General features: G+C 32.4%; 2 protein-coding genes across 3 annotated transcripts; one reads left to right on the forward strand and one right to left on the reverse strand.

Annotated features, from left to right (window-relative positions):
- Nucleotides 1-270: 270 nt before the first annotated feature.
- LOC142623792 (uncharacterized) lies at nucleotides 271-4,875 on the forward strand. Its single transcript, XM_075797248.1, has 7 exons — nucleotides 271-500; nucleotides 680-797; nucleotides 1,122-1,210; nucleotides 1,305-1,351; nucleotides 1,464-1,552; nucleotides 2,665-2,798; nucleotides 3,527-4,875. Exons 1-7 carry the CDS (start codon nucleotides 402-404, stop codon nucleotides 4,226-4,228), a joined length of 1,278 nt encoding a protein of 425 aa, XP_075653363.1. The 5' UTR covers nucleotides 271-401; the 3' UTR covers nucleotides 4,229-4,875.
- Nucleotides 4,876-13,204: 8,329 nt separating this feature from the next.
- On the reverse strand, nucleotides 13,205-16,780 carry LOC142623285 (heat shock 70 kDa protein 8). 2 transcript variants are annotated; one of them, XM_075796676.1, is made up of 2 exons: nucleotides 16,548-16,780; nucleotides 13,205-14,952 (listed from the first exon to the last, which is right to left on the reverse strand). In XM_075796676.1, exon 2 carries the CDS (start codon nucleotides 14,892-14,894, stop codon nucleotides 13,350-13,352), a length of 1,545 nt encoding a protein of 514 aa, XP_075652791.1. In that variant the 5' UTR covers nucleotides 14,895-14,952; nucleotides 16,548-16,780; the 3' UTR covers nucleotides 13,205-13,349. The 2 variants fall into 2 exon arrangements, with proteins under 2 accessions (XP_075652791.1, XP_075652790.1); XM_075796675.1 differs by having other exon boundaries at nucleotides 13,205-15,070; nucleotides 16,548-16,773.
- Between the last annotated feature and the right edge of the window lie 207 nt (nucleotides 16,781-16,987).

The following is a 16,987-nucleotide window of genomic DNA, read 5'->3' on the forward strand; positions in this document are numbered from 1 at the left end:
GCAAAAGTGGAAGCTAATAATGAGAGTTACAACGGGTAGTCTTGGTGGGGTTAAGCCAACTGACGTTTTCCGTTACTAATCACTCTCAAAACTATCATTACGATGACACTACAATATTTTGGCATTGACCAATGCAGTGAGTGTTGACGTTTTAAACTGAAAAAGCTTTGTTTGTTTATTAAGATGCCTCACTTGCATGCGTATTTGTGTACATAACGGCGTTATTAGCCGTCGTTTGCTATAAATACACCCACTTAGCCCTCACTTTTTATTCATTCAACCAAATCTCAGTTCCAAAACACACACACACACACACACTCTCTCTCTGAGTGCAAACTGCAAAGTGCAAGTTTTTAATGGTTGCGTGAAGCATAAGTTTGGTATATTAGTGTTTTCTTGAAATGGGGAAGAAAGATCTGCAGGGAGATCAGAATGATGATGCCAAAGTTGAAGCTGTTCTTGAACTTCTCAGAAAACAAGCCCCACTTACAGTAAAACAGGTGGGTTTTTACTATTTAGCTCACTTGGTTTCTGTTCAGCTTCTTAATATAGCAAGTATAGTATAGTATAGTATATTTGTTATGTAACCCAAATAGTCTGATTTTTGTTCTTAGCTCATTTTTTCTGAAACTTTGGGTTATAAACTTGTTTTGTGGGCTATTTTTGTTCATGAATATAGGAGAAGTTCTGCAACAAAGCTTGTGTAGAACGGTTTCTACAAGCAAAAGGGGATAATGTGAAGAAGGCTGCGAAGCACTTGAGAGCATGTCTTTCTTGGAGAGAGAGTATTGGCACTGGTACATGATACATATATTTCATACACATATACACACGTTTGCAATATTTTTCATCATCTTTGATCTTCTTCTTCTTCTTATTCTCAAAAGTTTTACTGTTTGTTCTCTGCAACTTTTCTTTTGGCTGCTACACCGGTCATTTTCTTTTAGTTTCTCTATGCAAAGAATCTTGCTTTTTCACTTTGAATTAAGCGTTAAAGTTAAAATCTTAGTAATGATTAAAGCCACTTCTCCACAATACCCCACAAAGTGAAAAAAAAAAAAAATCAAATTTTTATGTCTTTGGTTATTAATTTTAATTATCTCTTTGCTTTTTGGATATAGATAATTTGATAGCTGATGAGTTCTCAGCTGAGCTAGTTGAAGGTGTTGCTTTTGTAGCTGGTCACGATGAAGAATCCAGACCCGTTTTGGTAAACCCCATTTTCTCTCAAAGTTTCTCTTCAAAAATGCATGAAAGTGAGTATAGTATGGTAACTGAGAAAATATATTTCACCATTGTTACAGATTTTCCGGATCAAGCAAGATTACCAGAAATTCCATTCCCAGAAACTGTGAGTAATTAACCAAGCACAAACCATATATATTTTTTAATTAAAATTGTAACAAATGTCACACTCATTAATACTATATTCTAATATTTATTTATTTATTTGAATATTGAAGGTTTACTCGTTTGCTGGTGTTTACACTGGAGGTGGCCATTCAAACCATGCCAAAATCTGTGGAGCAATTGGTTCTTCTTTTCGACGCAAGTAAGTTTACCATATTACCCTTCATATGTATAGGTTTGAAATTAGTATGGGTGTAGTCTGGTCATTTTTTGCCATTGGCTTTTTTTTTTTTTTTATAAAATATAATTTTTACTCTAACGTAATTTAAGTATATATACTTTTAAAATTTTTTATTAAAAATTTGAACTCCGATCTTTACTTTTCATACCGCCCATAAAAAGGTAGGCCACCGGTGCACGGTGGTCACTCTTGACACTTTGGTTGGTTGTCGCCTTGTGTATCAGCCTATTGAATGAGTACGAGGCACGCCAATTCTGTAGGAGCACCGGCAATGTCTGAGATATTCTCAAAAAGTGTCCGGAGTGCCCCTGATGTGTCGTGGTCTAAAAGCATATTAATGGCCTGGTTGTTTAGGGGTATTATCGGGAATTGTAGCTTATACTCCTAGAATTGGTCAATTTCAAAGCCTGTAGCATCCTTAAATATTCGATCCTCAGCAGAAGTACCCAGGATTCTGCTTTTTGCTTTGCCAGTACAGATAAACTAATTACTTAATTAGCCGCTTTGCTCAGCTTTTTATCATTCCAACCACCATTAATTAATTGATTATTACATGTTGATTTTATGTTAAAAATTTAATTATTGTGTTGGGTCCATGTAGATCACCTACTAGGGTTTTAGCTTGCAAGCAAAACATGTATAAAATTGATCATATCTCAAGCTTGTTAGTCTTGAACAGGCGGGGTTTAAATTTAGATATTCTATTCGATTATAAAAAACTTATTAGTTGAATGGACTAAAACTCAATAAATTAATAAACATTTTGATTTGATTAAGGGTAATTATAATAAGAGACTCTAATTTATGAAAAAGAAATACAGCACATGTATAAAATTGGTCATATATTAGTCTCGTATCTTGTTAATAGATGGGATGAGATTAAATTTTCGATCTCTTATTTGATTATAAACAACTTATTAAATTTTTTTTAACAACTTATTAATTGAGTTAATTAGAATTTACTAAATTAATTAATGTTTAAATATAATTAAAAGTAATTATAATAAGATAGTCTAATTTATGAAAAACAAATGAATACTGTTGAGCTAATTTGAAATGCGTGGGAAATGCAGGCTTTTTCAGGTCAGCCTCGGCTTTTATGAATTTATTACTGGCAACACTGAAAATTGTAGCGGAGTACTACCCAGGAAGGCTATACAAGGCTTTTGTGATAGACCCTCCATCTCTGTTCGCTTATCTGTGGAAGGTAAGAAAAATTCAAAAACCATGCCTTGTTTGGTAGTATCACTTGTACTCTACTGCCAAGCATAACTTACTGACAGTGTCCCTGGCCAACACACACACACACACAAAAAGAAATAGTCTTATTATACTGTTGAATCTTGATCCTGCAGTGTGTTTTTGATACTGTTTTGACCACCAATAATGGACGACCTTTATATCCAATCTTAGGCCATTCTAGGTAGGCCATCAGCCTCAAGTCAATTCAAGAAAAACACCATTCCCAAATTTTTCTATTCTTTTGGTGGGGATTCTTGGTTCCTGCTTCAATATCCCATTGTTGTGTTTTGTCAATCATGTGACAAATAAGGACACCCAAATATTTGTAATATCATTTTCACATAGATTTGTCATTATACTATGTAGTTTATTGCTTAAGTTAATTATGTGATTATTTTCACACATTTGCAACCATACACATTTGTAACCTCTTACCTAACAGCCTATATCACTTTCTCTTGGTCTTAGTGAATTGGACTTCTTTGCTTGTTTGTTTAATTTTGACAAAAAAGTTTACAAATGTTAGAAAATAGTTGAAGTTCTAGGTAGGTACTTTAATCAAAAGTCAAGTATAGAAACGTGAACTTCTGACAGATTTGTTTTGAGCCTCTAGATGTCAAAAAAATATGGCTGATCTTTTTTGTATATTGAAAATCAAATTTTGAGTGTGTAAATTTTGTTTTATGGTTGCAGGGTGTGAGACCGTTCGTTGAGCTATCAACGGTCACGATGATGGTTTCATCACTAGATTTTGAAGAATCATTGGAGTTCAACGATTTCTCAAACTACCCACGAACCTCGTCCCTACGATTTGACCCTTCGTCATTGAAATCAACGGCCAAGATTGGATCATGCTCATCTTCCCGCTTTTCCTTCACTGTGTCCCACCACTTTGACTCACTCAAACCTTGGTACCTAAGCTTAACCGACACGTCAGCTTCAAAAGTTGGGCCCACCAGCCCATCTCCACTGGGCCCCGCACTGATTTCCCCGCTCAATGCTCGGTCATTCTCATTCGCATCACCGGCTGCCAGAACGCCACGTGGAAGCATCAACGGTGGAGGTAACAGTACGAGGCACACAAGGAAATCACTTTTTCCTTCAACCCCATTGCCACAGCGTACCACCGGCAGTGACTCTAGCAGCAGGATTTCTCACCCGCGGACCCCACGCCCCTCCTTCCTCCAATCACCGGCCATGTTTTTCCGCAAGGAGGGCCACGTCAGCAGGACCGACAAGTCTCGTGAATCCTTCATGCCGTTTTTGAAGTTTTACAGGAGGCCATACGATGAAATGATTTATAGGTCAAAGATGAGGCCCCCACTTGGTGGCCTAATCTCAATCGTGTCTCCCCACCTCAGACGCCGCCACGTATCCGTATCGCAACGGTTTTGAGTTCAAGAGTCTGTGAACACAACTTTTGCTACAACTGATCACAGTTGCATGTGTTATTAAGTTGTGACAAATTCGGTGATCATAGACGAACTGGGCAATCCCAAAAAGAGAGAGATGTAGTACATATTGAATTAACAAAAAAGAGATCGATGACATTACTGCTAATAATTGATTAATTATTTCTCAGTTTCAAGTTTCCTCGTGCGTTGATCATCAAGACCAAGAAGAAGAAAAGAAAAAAAAAAAAAAATTTATACAACGACGTGCTAGGTGGGGTATGAGATGGTGTGCACCATGTCCAATTTTGAGCTTTGTGGCATTTACTACAATTTACAAAGTTTTAAAGTCTACGTTTTGGGGTTTGGACGAAAGGCAAAAAAAAAAAGCATGCATGGGAAGAAGGTAGCGTGGTCGAAACGGCGAACATTGAACAATATTTTGCTTTGGAAATCATATGGTGGGAAATAGAACTGTTCCAAGCGTTGAAAAAAAAAAAAAAAAAAATCTATGTTTCAATTCAAAGTTGATATATATAAATTTTATTTTTTGTTGTTTGTGAAGATGAGAGTTTTTATATTTGGAGATGATAGAATCTTTTGGACCTACTTGGTTGGACTTTGTTTATAATAAAAAGGAAATTTTAATGACAAGATTTGAAAACTTTCATCTGTAATGTTCTTCTTGTATTACTCAAGTTGGTTTGCTGTTCATATATTTTTTTATATGTTGGTTTCGATGTTAAGGCAGAGCTGGTAGGAATATGTGTCGGGTTTTATTGTTTGAGAAGTCAAAATGGAGCTTCTTATATTTTATATTTTTATATTAACATAGTATATAATAAAAATGAAACTCACAGAGCATATTATAAATGATGTGTCTGAAAAGAGAGAGTATGTGCAATATTGCAGCATTGGGAATTGAAATTGACAAATGTATGTACTGTACTGTAAGTAATTATACGTTTTTTTGATTTTTGGGTATGGTGTTTTGTCGTGAACTTGGTGTCTTTGAGGTATCAAGGTTCCTATTACTCAAGAAGTGATGATAGAAATTTTGGTGTTTTTCCATTTGGACAATAGTGTTGCCTTCACTTCTCCCTAATTTGGCTTTGTATTTTAGCTTCAGAGTGGGTTTCAATGTGGACAAGGGACTGTGTTTTGTACTGCTACTGTTAGTGTTTGGAATTTTATTATGTTGTTAGAGTGTCCCTTTCGTTTGTTTTATGAGTTCCTCTGGTGAATATGGACAAGAGGTTGTGATGGCAATACGATGAATTCGCCATAAACTTTACAATTGATTTTTTTTTTTTTGGAACAGTATGATGCATATCCAATGTGTGGCATTATTGTGGACTGATCAATGGATGACATGGTTATTGATCTTGTTCATTTAGATCTTATAAAATTCAAGTTGGGAAAAAAATGAATGTTGTTAAAACCTGAACTACTAACTATCAGATTACCTTATGAAGATTAAATGGCTCTATAATAAGTTATATAATCTAACAGCCAATTTGAAAGTTTGAAGGGATAAGTAATGGAAATGATTGAATGAAATACTTACTCATTAGTCATTTCTTAATTTTATTAGATGTCTTTGAAGTTAAGTAACTAACTATCAGATTACCTTATGAAGATTAAATGGCTCTATCATAAGTTATATAATCTAACAGCCAATTTGAAAGTTTGAAGGGATAAGTAATGGAAATGATTGAATGAAATAGTTACTCATTAGTCATTTCTTAATTTTATTAGATGTTTTTGAAGTTAAGTAAGGGAGGAGAGTAGTATTATTTTTTTTGGGTATATTTTAAAAGTTAAGTAGGATCACTTATACAATATCTAAAAATAGAATTTATTGTTGCTACATCAATGTAGCACTTTGGTACATTTCAGTTAAATTTGAGCTAATTTGGTCAACTTTGATTCATTTCGATTTGTTCAGTCTACTTTGGTCCATTTTAATCCATTTGGTCTACTTAGTCATTTCCTAATAATAAATTCTCTATCTAAGACATTACCTATTGCCAAAAATGGATTCACCATTCACAGCAAGAAAATTGACACTCTTAAGTGATGAAACATATAGTAGAGACAAGTAGTAGTTTTAGATTTCTAAAAAATGATTTTAGAAATCATAGGATATGCTCACATTGAGAGCTAATCACTGAGTTTACTTTATGAATAGATTTGAGATCTGTGGTATGGATTAAAAAAAAGCTCTAGAGAAAATTTGGTGTCATACTGTCATGTTATAAGTGGATTTTTAACTTGTAATAATTGATCTTATTGATCTTATTTGTATTCATTCATAGCATTTTTTGAATTTCCACTCTTTTGGATAGTAGAGAAATGTTATTTAGTTATAATGTATATGTATTATTACATTAATACAAATTATCAACTAGTTATAAAGAATGGTTGAGACCCTCTCTTAATTTCAATTTCTTTTATCACATTATTCTAAGGTAGATTTCTGCAGTTGAATATTACAAAAATGCCAAGCAATAGTTACACAAATGCACACGCTATTTAAGTTCTATTTTTTTTTTTTTGGTGTGAAAATTTAAGTTCTGATTTAATTTGGTAATGTAATGGGTAAATCATGTTTTACAATGTCTGAACGCACTAAAATGTCAATATATCAGCTATTTTATTGAGTGGAAGCTTAGCAACTTATAAATCCTAATTAACTATGCTAAAACAATTTGGCTTTCATCTTTTCTTTTCTCGAGTAAATCCAGTACACAGATTTTTTACCATCTTTTTATAATAGTTGAGTAATAAGTTGTGACTAGAGAAATATTACTTTCATTAGACCAGTCAATAATACCACTTTTATTAACACTAATCATAATATATCAATTACATAATTTTGTAAAAAATAGTGTCCCTAAACTGGTGTATCTTCTTTGATCTTTGCAAACTAAATGAGATTTTTTTTTTGGGTCTTGGATAGGCAAACAAAATGAGACATGTATTGATCATATGTGTCATAGTTATATCACTATAATAGTAATTCATAAATATTGAGATCCACTTTAAAGCCCAATCTTTGTTATTATTTTTTTAATAAAAAATTTGCATTGCTAAACCCAAAAATAACAAAGGTTTAGTAGTGGCTCATAGGCTATAGTTACTTTGCATGAGGCATGGGCTTTGCAGCCTGTAAGTCTTGAAAACAGGCTAAACCCATGGGCTATTTGATCTCCATCTACAGTCTAAGACCAAAGCAAGTTTTGATCAAGCATAAAAAAGGTTAGGAGAAGCTAGGAGACCAGCTGTGTTACATTACCTAAGTTTGCTCATCCTTGGCCACTACAAGTTACTAAAATGTATTTGAATGGAGGTCATTAATCATTACTTAATCTTTATGTTTAACACCTAAGAACAAACAGTGATGAAAAAGAATTGTGAGATTATTGATAATAAAATGAACCAAATAGAGAGAAACCCCGCTTCTAATCTATACTGCTATTGTCTAACAAAACAAGTTATCAATAAGAATGCAATTTAGTTAGTGATGAACCTTTTCTTTCTGTTGAAGATTCCTTTAGTGCTTCCAATACCAGTAGTACTATTTCTTATATACAGCCAAGGAGGTTTGGAGGACAATGATTCACTATTTTGCCAACAAACCATAACTTATCACACAGCTCTTGCTAGCAAGTAAATCCTCAAAATCTATACAATAATTGCATTTCTAGTCATCAATTAACATTCATCTTTGGGTTTTTATGCAGCTGCAAATAACTTATGAATCCTCAAAATCTCTACTTTAATTGCATTTCTAGTCATCAATTAACATTCATCTTTGTGTTTTTAAGTATACTGGAGATAACATATTAGTGATGATGTCCAATTAATTAATATGCTTAAAAAAATTTTATTTTATTTTTTGATACAAGATAGAATTCTACTTTAGCTTAATCTAAGTGCATATATGTGTGAAACTCTTTCCTGGAGACTTGAATCCCATGTCTTGCCCATTACACTCCACAAACACTTATACTTTTGTAGTGGATTTGTGGAGTGACTATCGCACCAAGGGTGTGTTGTGATTAAGTGATTAAGTTCACAATTTTTTAACGGCTTAACCTTTTGGGAGTATAACTTGTTCAATTATTCAAGATAATTGTAGCTTAGAGGATGAGGAAAACCAAAGTTTAAATCCCCCTCCTCTGCCAGATCAGTAAAAGAAAGAAAAAAATGGCAACCAAATCATAAAGAAAGAACAAAATGCCAACCACGAGTCTGCCCATCATATATATTACACAATTTAAAATGACTCTAAAGATCACAACATGAACAAGCTTCAACTTATCTACACGAAGTCCGCATTTATTGAAGTATATAATAAAGCATCACCATACAACTTTCATGAAAATTGATTCTGTTCAGGATCAACAAAACATAAAAACCACAGTAACCAAACATACAATGAGACTAAATATACACATCTCACCACTATATTTTCTTATGAACTGTAGCCAAGTCCAGAGCAGACCCATAAGTTTTGTCTAAAGCTTCAGCACAGCAGCCATGCCCATCATCGACTGTTGGCATCCTAACTTTCATGACAGGTATTTCTTGAAGATAAAGTATGTACCATACAAAAAGAAAGATAAACCACTCCACAGTTCATAATCTAAATTCTAATTACTATCTTAAATATTTATAATCCACTTAATAATATAAAATTTACGAAAGAAAAAAAAAGTGAAAAAAATTACCCAGTACTTGATTTCTTGAAAATAAAGTACCATGCAAAAAGAAAAAGAAAAAGAAAAAGAAAAAGAAAAATCACTTCGCAGTCCATATTCTAAATACTAATTACTATCTTAAATAATTATAATCCACTTAATAATATAAAATTTACAAAAGAAAAAAAAAAGTGAAAAAAAAGATTTACCCAGTACTTAATTTCTTGAAATTAAAATACCATACGAAAAGAAAAGAAGAAAGAAAAAGAAAAAGTACTCTACTGTCCACAATCTAAATACTAATTACTATCTTAAATATATATAATCCACTTAATAATATAAAATTTACAAAAAAAAAAATGAAAAAAAAACCTAGTACTTGATTTCTTGAAAGTAAAGTACCACACAACAAAAAAGATAAAGATAAATCATTCCACATTCTACAATCAAAATACTAATTACTATCTTAAATATTTATAATCCACTTAATAATATAAAATATACAAAAGAAAAAAAGGAAAAAATTTACCCAGTACTTAATTTCTGGAAACTAAAGTACCATACAAAAAGAAAAAGAAAAAGAAAGAAAAAATATTAAAGATAAATCACTCCACATGCCACACTATAAATACTAATTACTATCTTAAATATTTATAATCCACTTAATAATCTTAAATATTTATAATCAACTTAATAATATAAAATTTATAAAAGAAAAAAGTAAAAAAAAAAATTATCCAGTACTTGATTTTTTGAAAGTAAAGTATCATACGAAAGGAAAAAGAAAAAAAGAAGAAGGAAAAATTACTCCACAAGTCACAATCTAAATACTAATTACTATCTTAAATATTTATAATCGACTTAACAATATAAAATTTATAAAAGAAAAAAGTGATTTTTTTTACCCAGTAATTAATTTCTTGAAAGTAAAGTACCATACAAAAAAAGAAAGAAAGATAAATCACTTCACAGTTCACTGTCCACAATTTAAATATTAATTACTATCTTAAATATTTATAATCCACTTAATAATATAAAATTTACAAAAGAAAAAAAAGTGAAAAAAAATTATACCCAGTACTTGATTTCTGGAAACTAAAGTACCATACAAAAAGAAAAAGAAAAAAAAGATTAAAGATAAATCACTCCACATGCTACATTCTAAATACTAATTACTATCTTAAATATTTATAATCTACTTAATAATATAAAATTTACAAAAAAAAATAGAAAAAAATTTACTCAGTATTTTATTTCTTAAAAGTAAAGTACTATACAAAAAAAAAGATAAAGATAAATCACTTCACAGTCCACAATTTAAATACTAATTATTATCTTAAATATTTATAATCTACTTAATAATATAAAATTTACAAAAGAAAAAAACAATTGAATTTTTTTTTTTAGATTTATTGAAAGTAAAGTCCTATAATGGTTGAGTAATAATTTGTGACTAGAGAAATACTACTTTCATTAGACTGGTCAATAATATCACTTTTATTAACACTAATCACAATATATCAATTCAATAATTGTGTAAAAAATAGTTTCCTTAAATTGGTGTATTTTCTTTGATCTTTGCAAACTAAATGAGATTTATTTATTTATTTATTTTTTGTCTTGGATAGGCAAACAAAATGAGACATGTATTGATCATATGTGTAGTAGTTATATCACTATAGTATAGCACTTCATAAAAATTGAGATCCACTTTAAAGCCCAATCTTTGTTATTATTTTTTTAATAACATATTAATCCTCAAAATCTCTACATCAATTGCATTTCTAGTCATCAATTAACATTCATCTTTGTGTTTTTAAGTATACTGGAGATAACATATTAGTGATGATATCCAATTATTTAATACGCTGTAAATTTCAATTCTATTAGAATTATGATAAAGTGATTGAACTCACTATTTTTTAAATGCTTAATTTTTGGGAGAATTGATAATTTAAAATGTCTTAGAGAATGAGGAAATCCAAAGTTCAAATCTCCTCTTCTACCAGACCAGTAAATCATAAAGAAAGAAAAAATGGCAACCAAATCACAAAGAAAAACAAAATGCCAACCACGAGTCTGTCAATCATATTACACAATGACACTGAAATTCACAACATAAACAAGCTTCAACTTATCTACACGAAGACCACATTTATTGAAGTACATAATAAAGCTTCACCATACAACTTTCATGAAAATTGATTCTGTCCAGGATCAACAAAACATAAAAACCAGAGTAACCAAACATACAATGAGGCTAAATATATACACATCTCACCACTTATTTTCTTCTGAACTGTAACAAAGTCCAGAGCAGACCCATGAGTTTTGTCTAAAGCTTCAGCACACCAGCCATGCCCATCATTGACTGTTGGCATCCTAACTTCCTGTCAGGGATTTTTTTAAAATAAAGGACCGTACAAAAAGAAAAAAGATAAATCACTCCATAGTTTACAATTTAAATACTAAGTACTATATTAAATATTTACAATCTACTTTAATAATATAAAATTTACAAAAGAAAAAAAAAAGGTGAAAAAAATACCTAGTACTTGATTTCTTGAAAATAAAGTACCATGTTAAAAGAAAAAATAAACCTCTTCGCAGTCCATACTCTAAATACTAATTACTATTTTAAATATTTATAATCCACTTAATAATATAAAATTTACAAAAGAAAAAAAAAAGTGAAAAAAAATTTATCTTGTACTTGAATTCTTGAAAGTAAAGTACCATACAAAAAGAAAAAGATAAATCACTCCACAGTCAACAATCTAAATACTACTCTCTCCGTCCCATTTAGTTTGTCTCGTTTGAAAAGTCAAATTTTTTAAGGGAACATCATTTATTGTCTTGTTTAACTTTTAAAAATGTATTAGTTTCCAAAACTACTCTTAAATAAATTTATCAAAAAGTTGAATTTCCTTTCAAATAGAGTAGTTTTGAAAATTAAATAGGGGTATAATAGGAACATTAATAAATTAATGACTTCTATTATTAGAAACAGGACAATATTTTGGGACATCCCAAAATGGAATAGAGGACAAACTAAATGGGATGGAGGGAGTAATTACTATCTTAAATATTTATAATCTACTTAATAATATAAAATTTACAAAAGAAAAAAAAGTGAAAAAAAGAATTTATCCAGTAATTGATTTCTTGAAAGTAAAGTACCATACAAAAAAAAAGATAAATCATTTCACCGTCCACAATCTAAATACTAATTATTATCTTAAATATTTATAATTCATTTAATAATATAAAATTTACAAAAGAAAAAAAAAGTGAAAAAAAAAATTTATCCAGTACTTGATTTCTGGAAACTAAAGTACTATACAAAAAGAAAAAGAAAAAAAAAAGGATAAAGATAAATTACTTTACATATCACACTCTAAATACTAATTATTATCTTAATATTTATAATCCACTTAATAATATAAATTTTACAAAAGAAAAAAAATTTACCCCGTATTTAATTTCTTGAAAGTAAAGTCCTATAATGGTTGAGTAATAATTTGTGACTAGTGACTAGAGAAATATTACTTTCATTAGACCGGTCAATAATACTACTTTTATTAACACTAATCACAATATATCAATTGAATAATTGTGTAAAAAATATTGTGTCCTTAAATTGGTGTATTTTCTTTGATCTTTGCAAACTAAATGCAATTTTTTTTTTTTGCCTTGGATAGGCAAACAAAATGAGACATGTATTGATCATATGTGTCGTAGTTATATCACTATAATATAGCACTTCATAAAAATTGAGATCCACTTTAAAGCCCAATCTTTGTTACTATTTTTAAAATAACATATTAATCCTCAAAATCTCTACATTAATTGCATTTCTAGTCATCAATTAACATTCATCTTTGTGTTTTTCAGTATATTGGAGGTAACATATTAGTGATGGGATGATGTCTAATTATTTAATATGCTATAAACTTTAATTTTATTAGAATTATGATAAAGTGATTATATACACAATTTTTTAATAGCTTAAGTTTTTGGAAGAATTAGTAATTTAACATGTCTTAAGCTTTTGAGAGAATCAGTAATTTAACATAAGTAATTTAACATATATTAGAGGATGAGGAAATCCAAAGTTCAAATCCCCCTCCCCTACCAGACCAGTAAATCATAAAGAAAGAAAAAATGGCAACCAAATCACAAGGAAAGAACAAAATGCCAACCACGAGTCTGTCAATCATATTACACAATTTAAAATGACACTGAAAATCACAACATAAACAAGCTTCAACTTATCTACACGAAGTCCACATTTATTGAAGTACATAATAAAGCTTCACCATACAACTTTCATGAAAATTGATTCTGTCCAGGATCAACAAAACATAAAACCACAGTAACCAAACATACAATGAGACTAAATATATATACATTTCACCACTATATTTTCTTCTGAACTGTAACCAAGTCCAGAGCAGACCCATAAGTTCTGTCTAGAGCTTCAGCACACCAGCCATGTCCATCATCGACTGTTGGCATCCTAACTTCCATGACAGGGATTGCAGGATGTCGAGATCCTGGCAGTACAACACCAGCCAGAACTCTCAGCACATTTGAAGCATCAATGTCCATGCACACATTTATCTCTGGAACTCCCTTGGGAGCTGGAGGAATACCCATGATCTTGAAATAGCCCAGAAGATGATTCTTTCCCACCTTCTCCCCTTCACCTTCATAGACAACAATCAGCACCTCAATTTGATTATCACGAACAGTTGTAAAAGATAATTCTTTCCGCGTTGGCATCGTAGTGTTTCTAGGTATAATGGGTACAAAATTGTTTTCTTCCACTCGAATCCCAATGGCAAGAGGTGTGACTTGAATGGTTAACAGGTCCAAACTCCCAAATGGATCACTGATACCTGAAGCCACTGCTCCTTCCAGTGCTGCTCCACAAACAGCAGCTTCCAATGGGTTCATTCCCTTGTAAAGCTCCTGTCTTTTACATATACTCATAACAAGATTCCTAATCTTCGGAATGTATGAACATCCACCTATGGCAATTATGTCAGCAACATCCTTAGTTTCTACCTTGGCATCATGCAAGCACTGCATTATAAGGCTCTCACACTTCTCAAACACCTTCCTGTTGACTTCCTCGAATTCCTCCCGATCCACAACCTTGCAGATTTTTAACTCATTTCCTAAGTCAACATCGATTTGTACACTGGTCTGGGAGGAGAGCTTGTAGATTGCATCCTGAGTTGCTACTCGGAGCAATCCCATTGATTTGATCTCATTGATTCCATGATTTGAGAAGAGAATCTCTGAATCAGGCAACAGATAACGCATCATATTCTGAAGTATTTCTTCTCCTCCTATGGTACTTCCTGCCAAGGCTTTTATCTGTGAAACTCCTCCAGCTGTAGCAGTAACAGCTACGTCACAGTAGCCAGCACCCATATTAAATATGAGTGCAATCTTCTCACTTGCACCGCCTATATTCTCATGTACAGCCTGTTGCTGCTGCTGTGCATACAACAGTGCCACTGCTGTTGGTTCAGGCATAAGTCTTAGGACATGAAGGCCAGCCATGGCACAAGCTCGTTCAATCCGGGTCACCTGGAAACGGCTAAATGAAACTGGAATGGTCAGAACAACATTTCTTATAGGCCGCTTTAACTGAACTTCAGCCATTGCTTTTAACTCCACTAGAAATATTGCCAGGACTTCTTCAGGAGTGGTGGATCTCCAGACATTGTTAACCAAGGCTGCAATAAATGGGCGGACGCCAATGTCCAATGTTTGTACCAAAAATGGAAGGTTTTTGCTTGAATGAACAACTGGATCAGTGTCAACTCTGCCGATTAAGCGTTTCATGTTGAAGATTGCAGCGCCAGATAACATTTCATTCTCATGGGAGAGTTGATTGCTGACTCCCCCTGAAGGGATATCATCTTTGAAGGTAACATATGATCGCATCATCTTTTGGTTTCTATTATTTTTAAGGAGCTCCACTTCGGAGCCATTCCAAACTGCAACACTGCATTTTGAAGTGCCAACATCAATTCCAATTGCAATTTCCGGAAAAGCAGAAGATGATTTCTCCTCTCCTGTGGTTTCACTATCAGATGCGACAGTGTATGCTGGTTCAGCCATTCCTAAATTTAGGAAAATAAAAAAAAGAAGGAAGAATTTTCTTAACAATGAACGATCCAAGAGGTAGCTCACAACCCGTTACAACATATAATAAAAAGCAGGGCACAGGAAACAACCTTATTAGACATAGTTATATAGGACTCTCAATGCCAGACCAAGAGAAATCAGATTATTCATATGATGTAACAAGCACAAAAGAATCATGTATGATTTCAACTCACAAATTTTTTTTTTTTTGACCTTACATTTTGTTTAGACAGGAGGACAAAACACATGGACAAATTGAAGCTGCCAGGCTTTCTAATCAAAGATTTTGAATTCTCTAATGAAGTATGGTTCTCTGGAAGCAAAGGCTCATAAAACTTTAGTTTGATTATTAACGCAACCAATACTAGTTGAATTATTGGCCTTTGCCTTTTGTTTAAAGGGAACCACTAACCATCCATCTTATTTTTCAATGCACCACAACAATCTCAAATAAAATCATGAAATGAGGACCAACCAAGTCTTTCTTAATCTTAACTAAATGCATACCAACTCAATTCAAATTCGGTAAAGAGTGGTGATGCTTTTATAAAACAGTTTGGTTGCCTAAAATCCCTAATTTGACTCTCAAACTCCTCAAGAGTCCGGTTTATTTTTCAGTGATGTCAATTAACAAGAATTTTCAAAACTTAAAAACCTTAAAATGAAATGCAATAGATGGCCCTAGAGAGAGTGAGAATGTGTACTTACAGTTATACCATTGGACCATTGGTTGTGTCTTCCTTAAATTAGACCAGTGCACTCAACATGCATCATCTTCCTAATTTTTTAAAGAGCTCTACCTTGTTGTTCCTAAATTGAATCACGTGGTGGCACTGACCAATTAATTACATGGTTGAAGTTAATTGTCCTTTAAAAAATTAACACCGTTTTTGCTGCATTAGTCAATACAACCATGTGAATGAACTCAATTACTAATGTGGAGCTATAATCTGAATTCTAAAGGCACATGATGTGCATCACTATTTATATTTGGACATAAAGATGCTGTTTTTACATTGTTAGATGAATTAGCCTTCGAGGTAATTTCTAGTTCAGCATAAGCCACAATCCTTCTACACTATTAAAACCTCCAATTCTAAAAGGCATCCAAAGTAAAGAACTTTGAAAACACAGTTCTTTCAGGTCTTCCTACAAACACCTTTAAGGTCTTTTGGTTCCTAATAAGTTGACATATAACCCAACCACACAACAAAGTATTGCACTAAAACAAAACCTACCCATTTCCTAAAACGATGGTATATCCTTGTTGGGTATCAAACTGAGTATGCCAAAGAGCCGAAAAACCATGAATCTATAGCAACATGGGCGACTAGAAAATGATATCTAATGAAGTAAAAGTACGCCAATAAAACAGAGTGTTAATAAAAAAAGAAAAGCCATGCAGTGCAGACCCTCAATGAAAAAACAAAATGTGGGAAATAAGAGACTTACTGCTTAGAGATGATCACGAGAGCAGATAGAGAAATGGATTGGAAGTTGGGACACCAGTTTTGTGTTGAGAACACAGAGCTTTAGCTTGCTGATAAACAACACAAAAGGTGCTCTTAACACTTAAGCTCAAGTTCTAGAGTTTCCTAGAGAGAGAGAGAGAGAGAGAGTGGAAGATTTTGGTTCTTTTTCTTTTCTTTATTTTTGTGAAATGGAAACACTAAAATGTGAGCACTCGGGCGCATATCACATATATTACATGCATTTTTGTCACTTCTAACATTAGAAGAATTGAATTCAAAGGACTTGAGAACCAATTGATTCAAGACACGTCTGGGGCTTTGTGATTTTGAGGATATGTGCGCACACGGTTTGCACAGTTTGTTCGGTGTTCGGTGCTCGCGAGAAGCGTCTAGAGAAAATACACAACTACTGAGTGCTGA

Source organism: Castanea sativa, chromosome 2, assembly GCF_040712315.1.
Source record: "Castanea sativa cultivar Marrone di Chiusa Pesio chromosome 2, ASM4071231v1".
Classification (NCBI taxonomy): Eukaryota; Viridiplantae; Streptophyta; class Magnoliopsida; order Fagales; family Fagaceae; genus Castanea; species Castanea sativa.

Coding starts and splice junctions, on each gene's coding strand:
- LOC142623285 (XM_075796675.1), bottom strand. CDS start 15,068: ATGGCTGAACCAGCATACACTGTCGCATCTGATAGTGAAACCACAGGA.
- LOC142623792 (XM_075797248.1), top strand. CDS start 402: ATGGGGAAGAAAGATCTGCAGGGAGATCAGAATGATGATGCCAAAGTT. Junction 798..1,121: donor GAGAGAGAGTATTGGCACTG/GTACATGATACA, acceptor TTTTGGATATAG/ATAATTTGATAGCTGATGAG. Junction 2,799..3,526: donor TGTTCGCTTATCTGTGGAAG/GTAAGAAAAATT, acceptor TTATGGTTGCAG/GGTGTGAGACCGTTCGTTGA.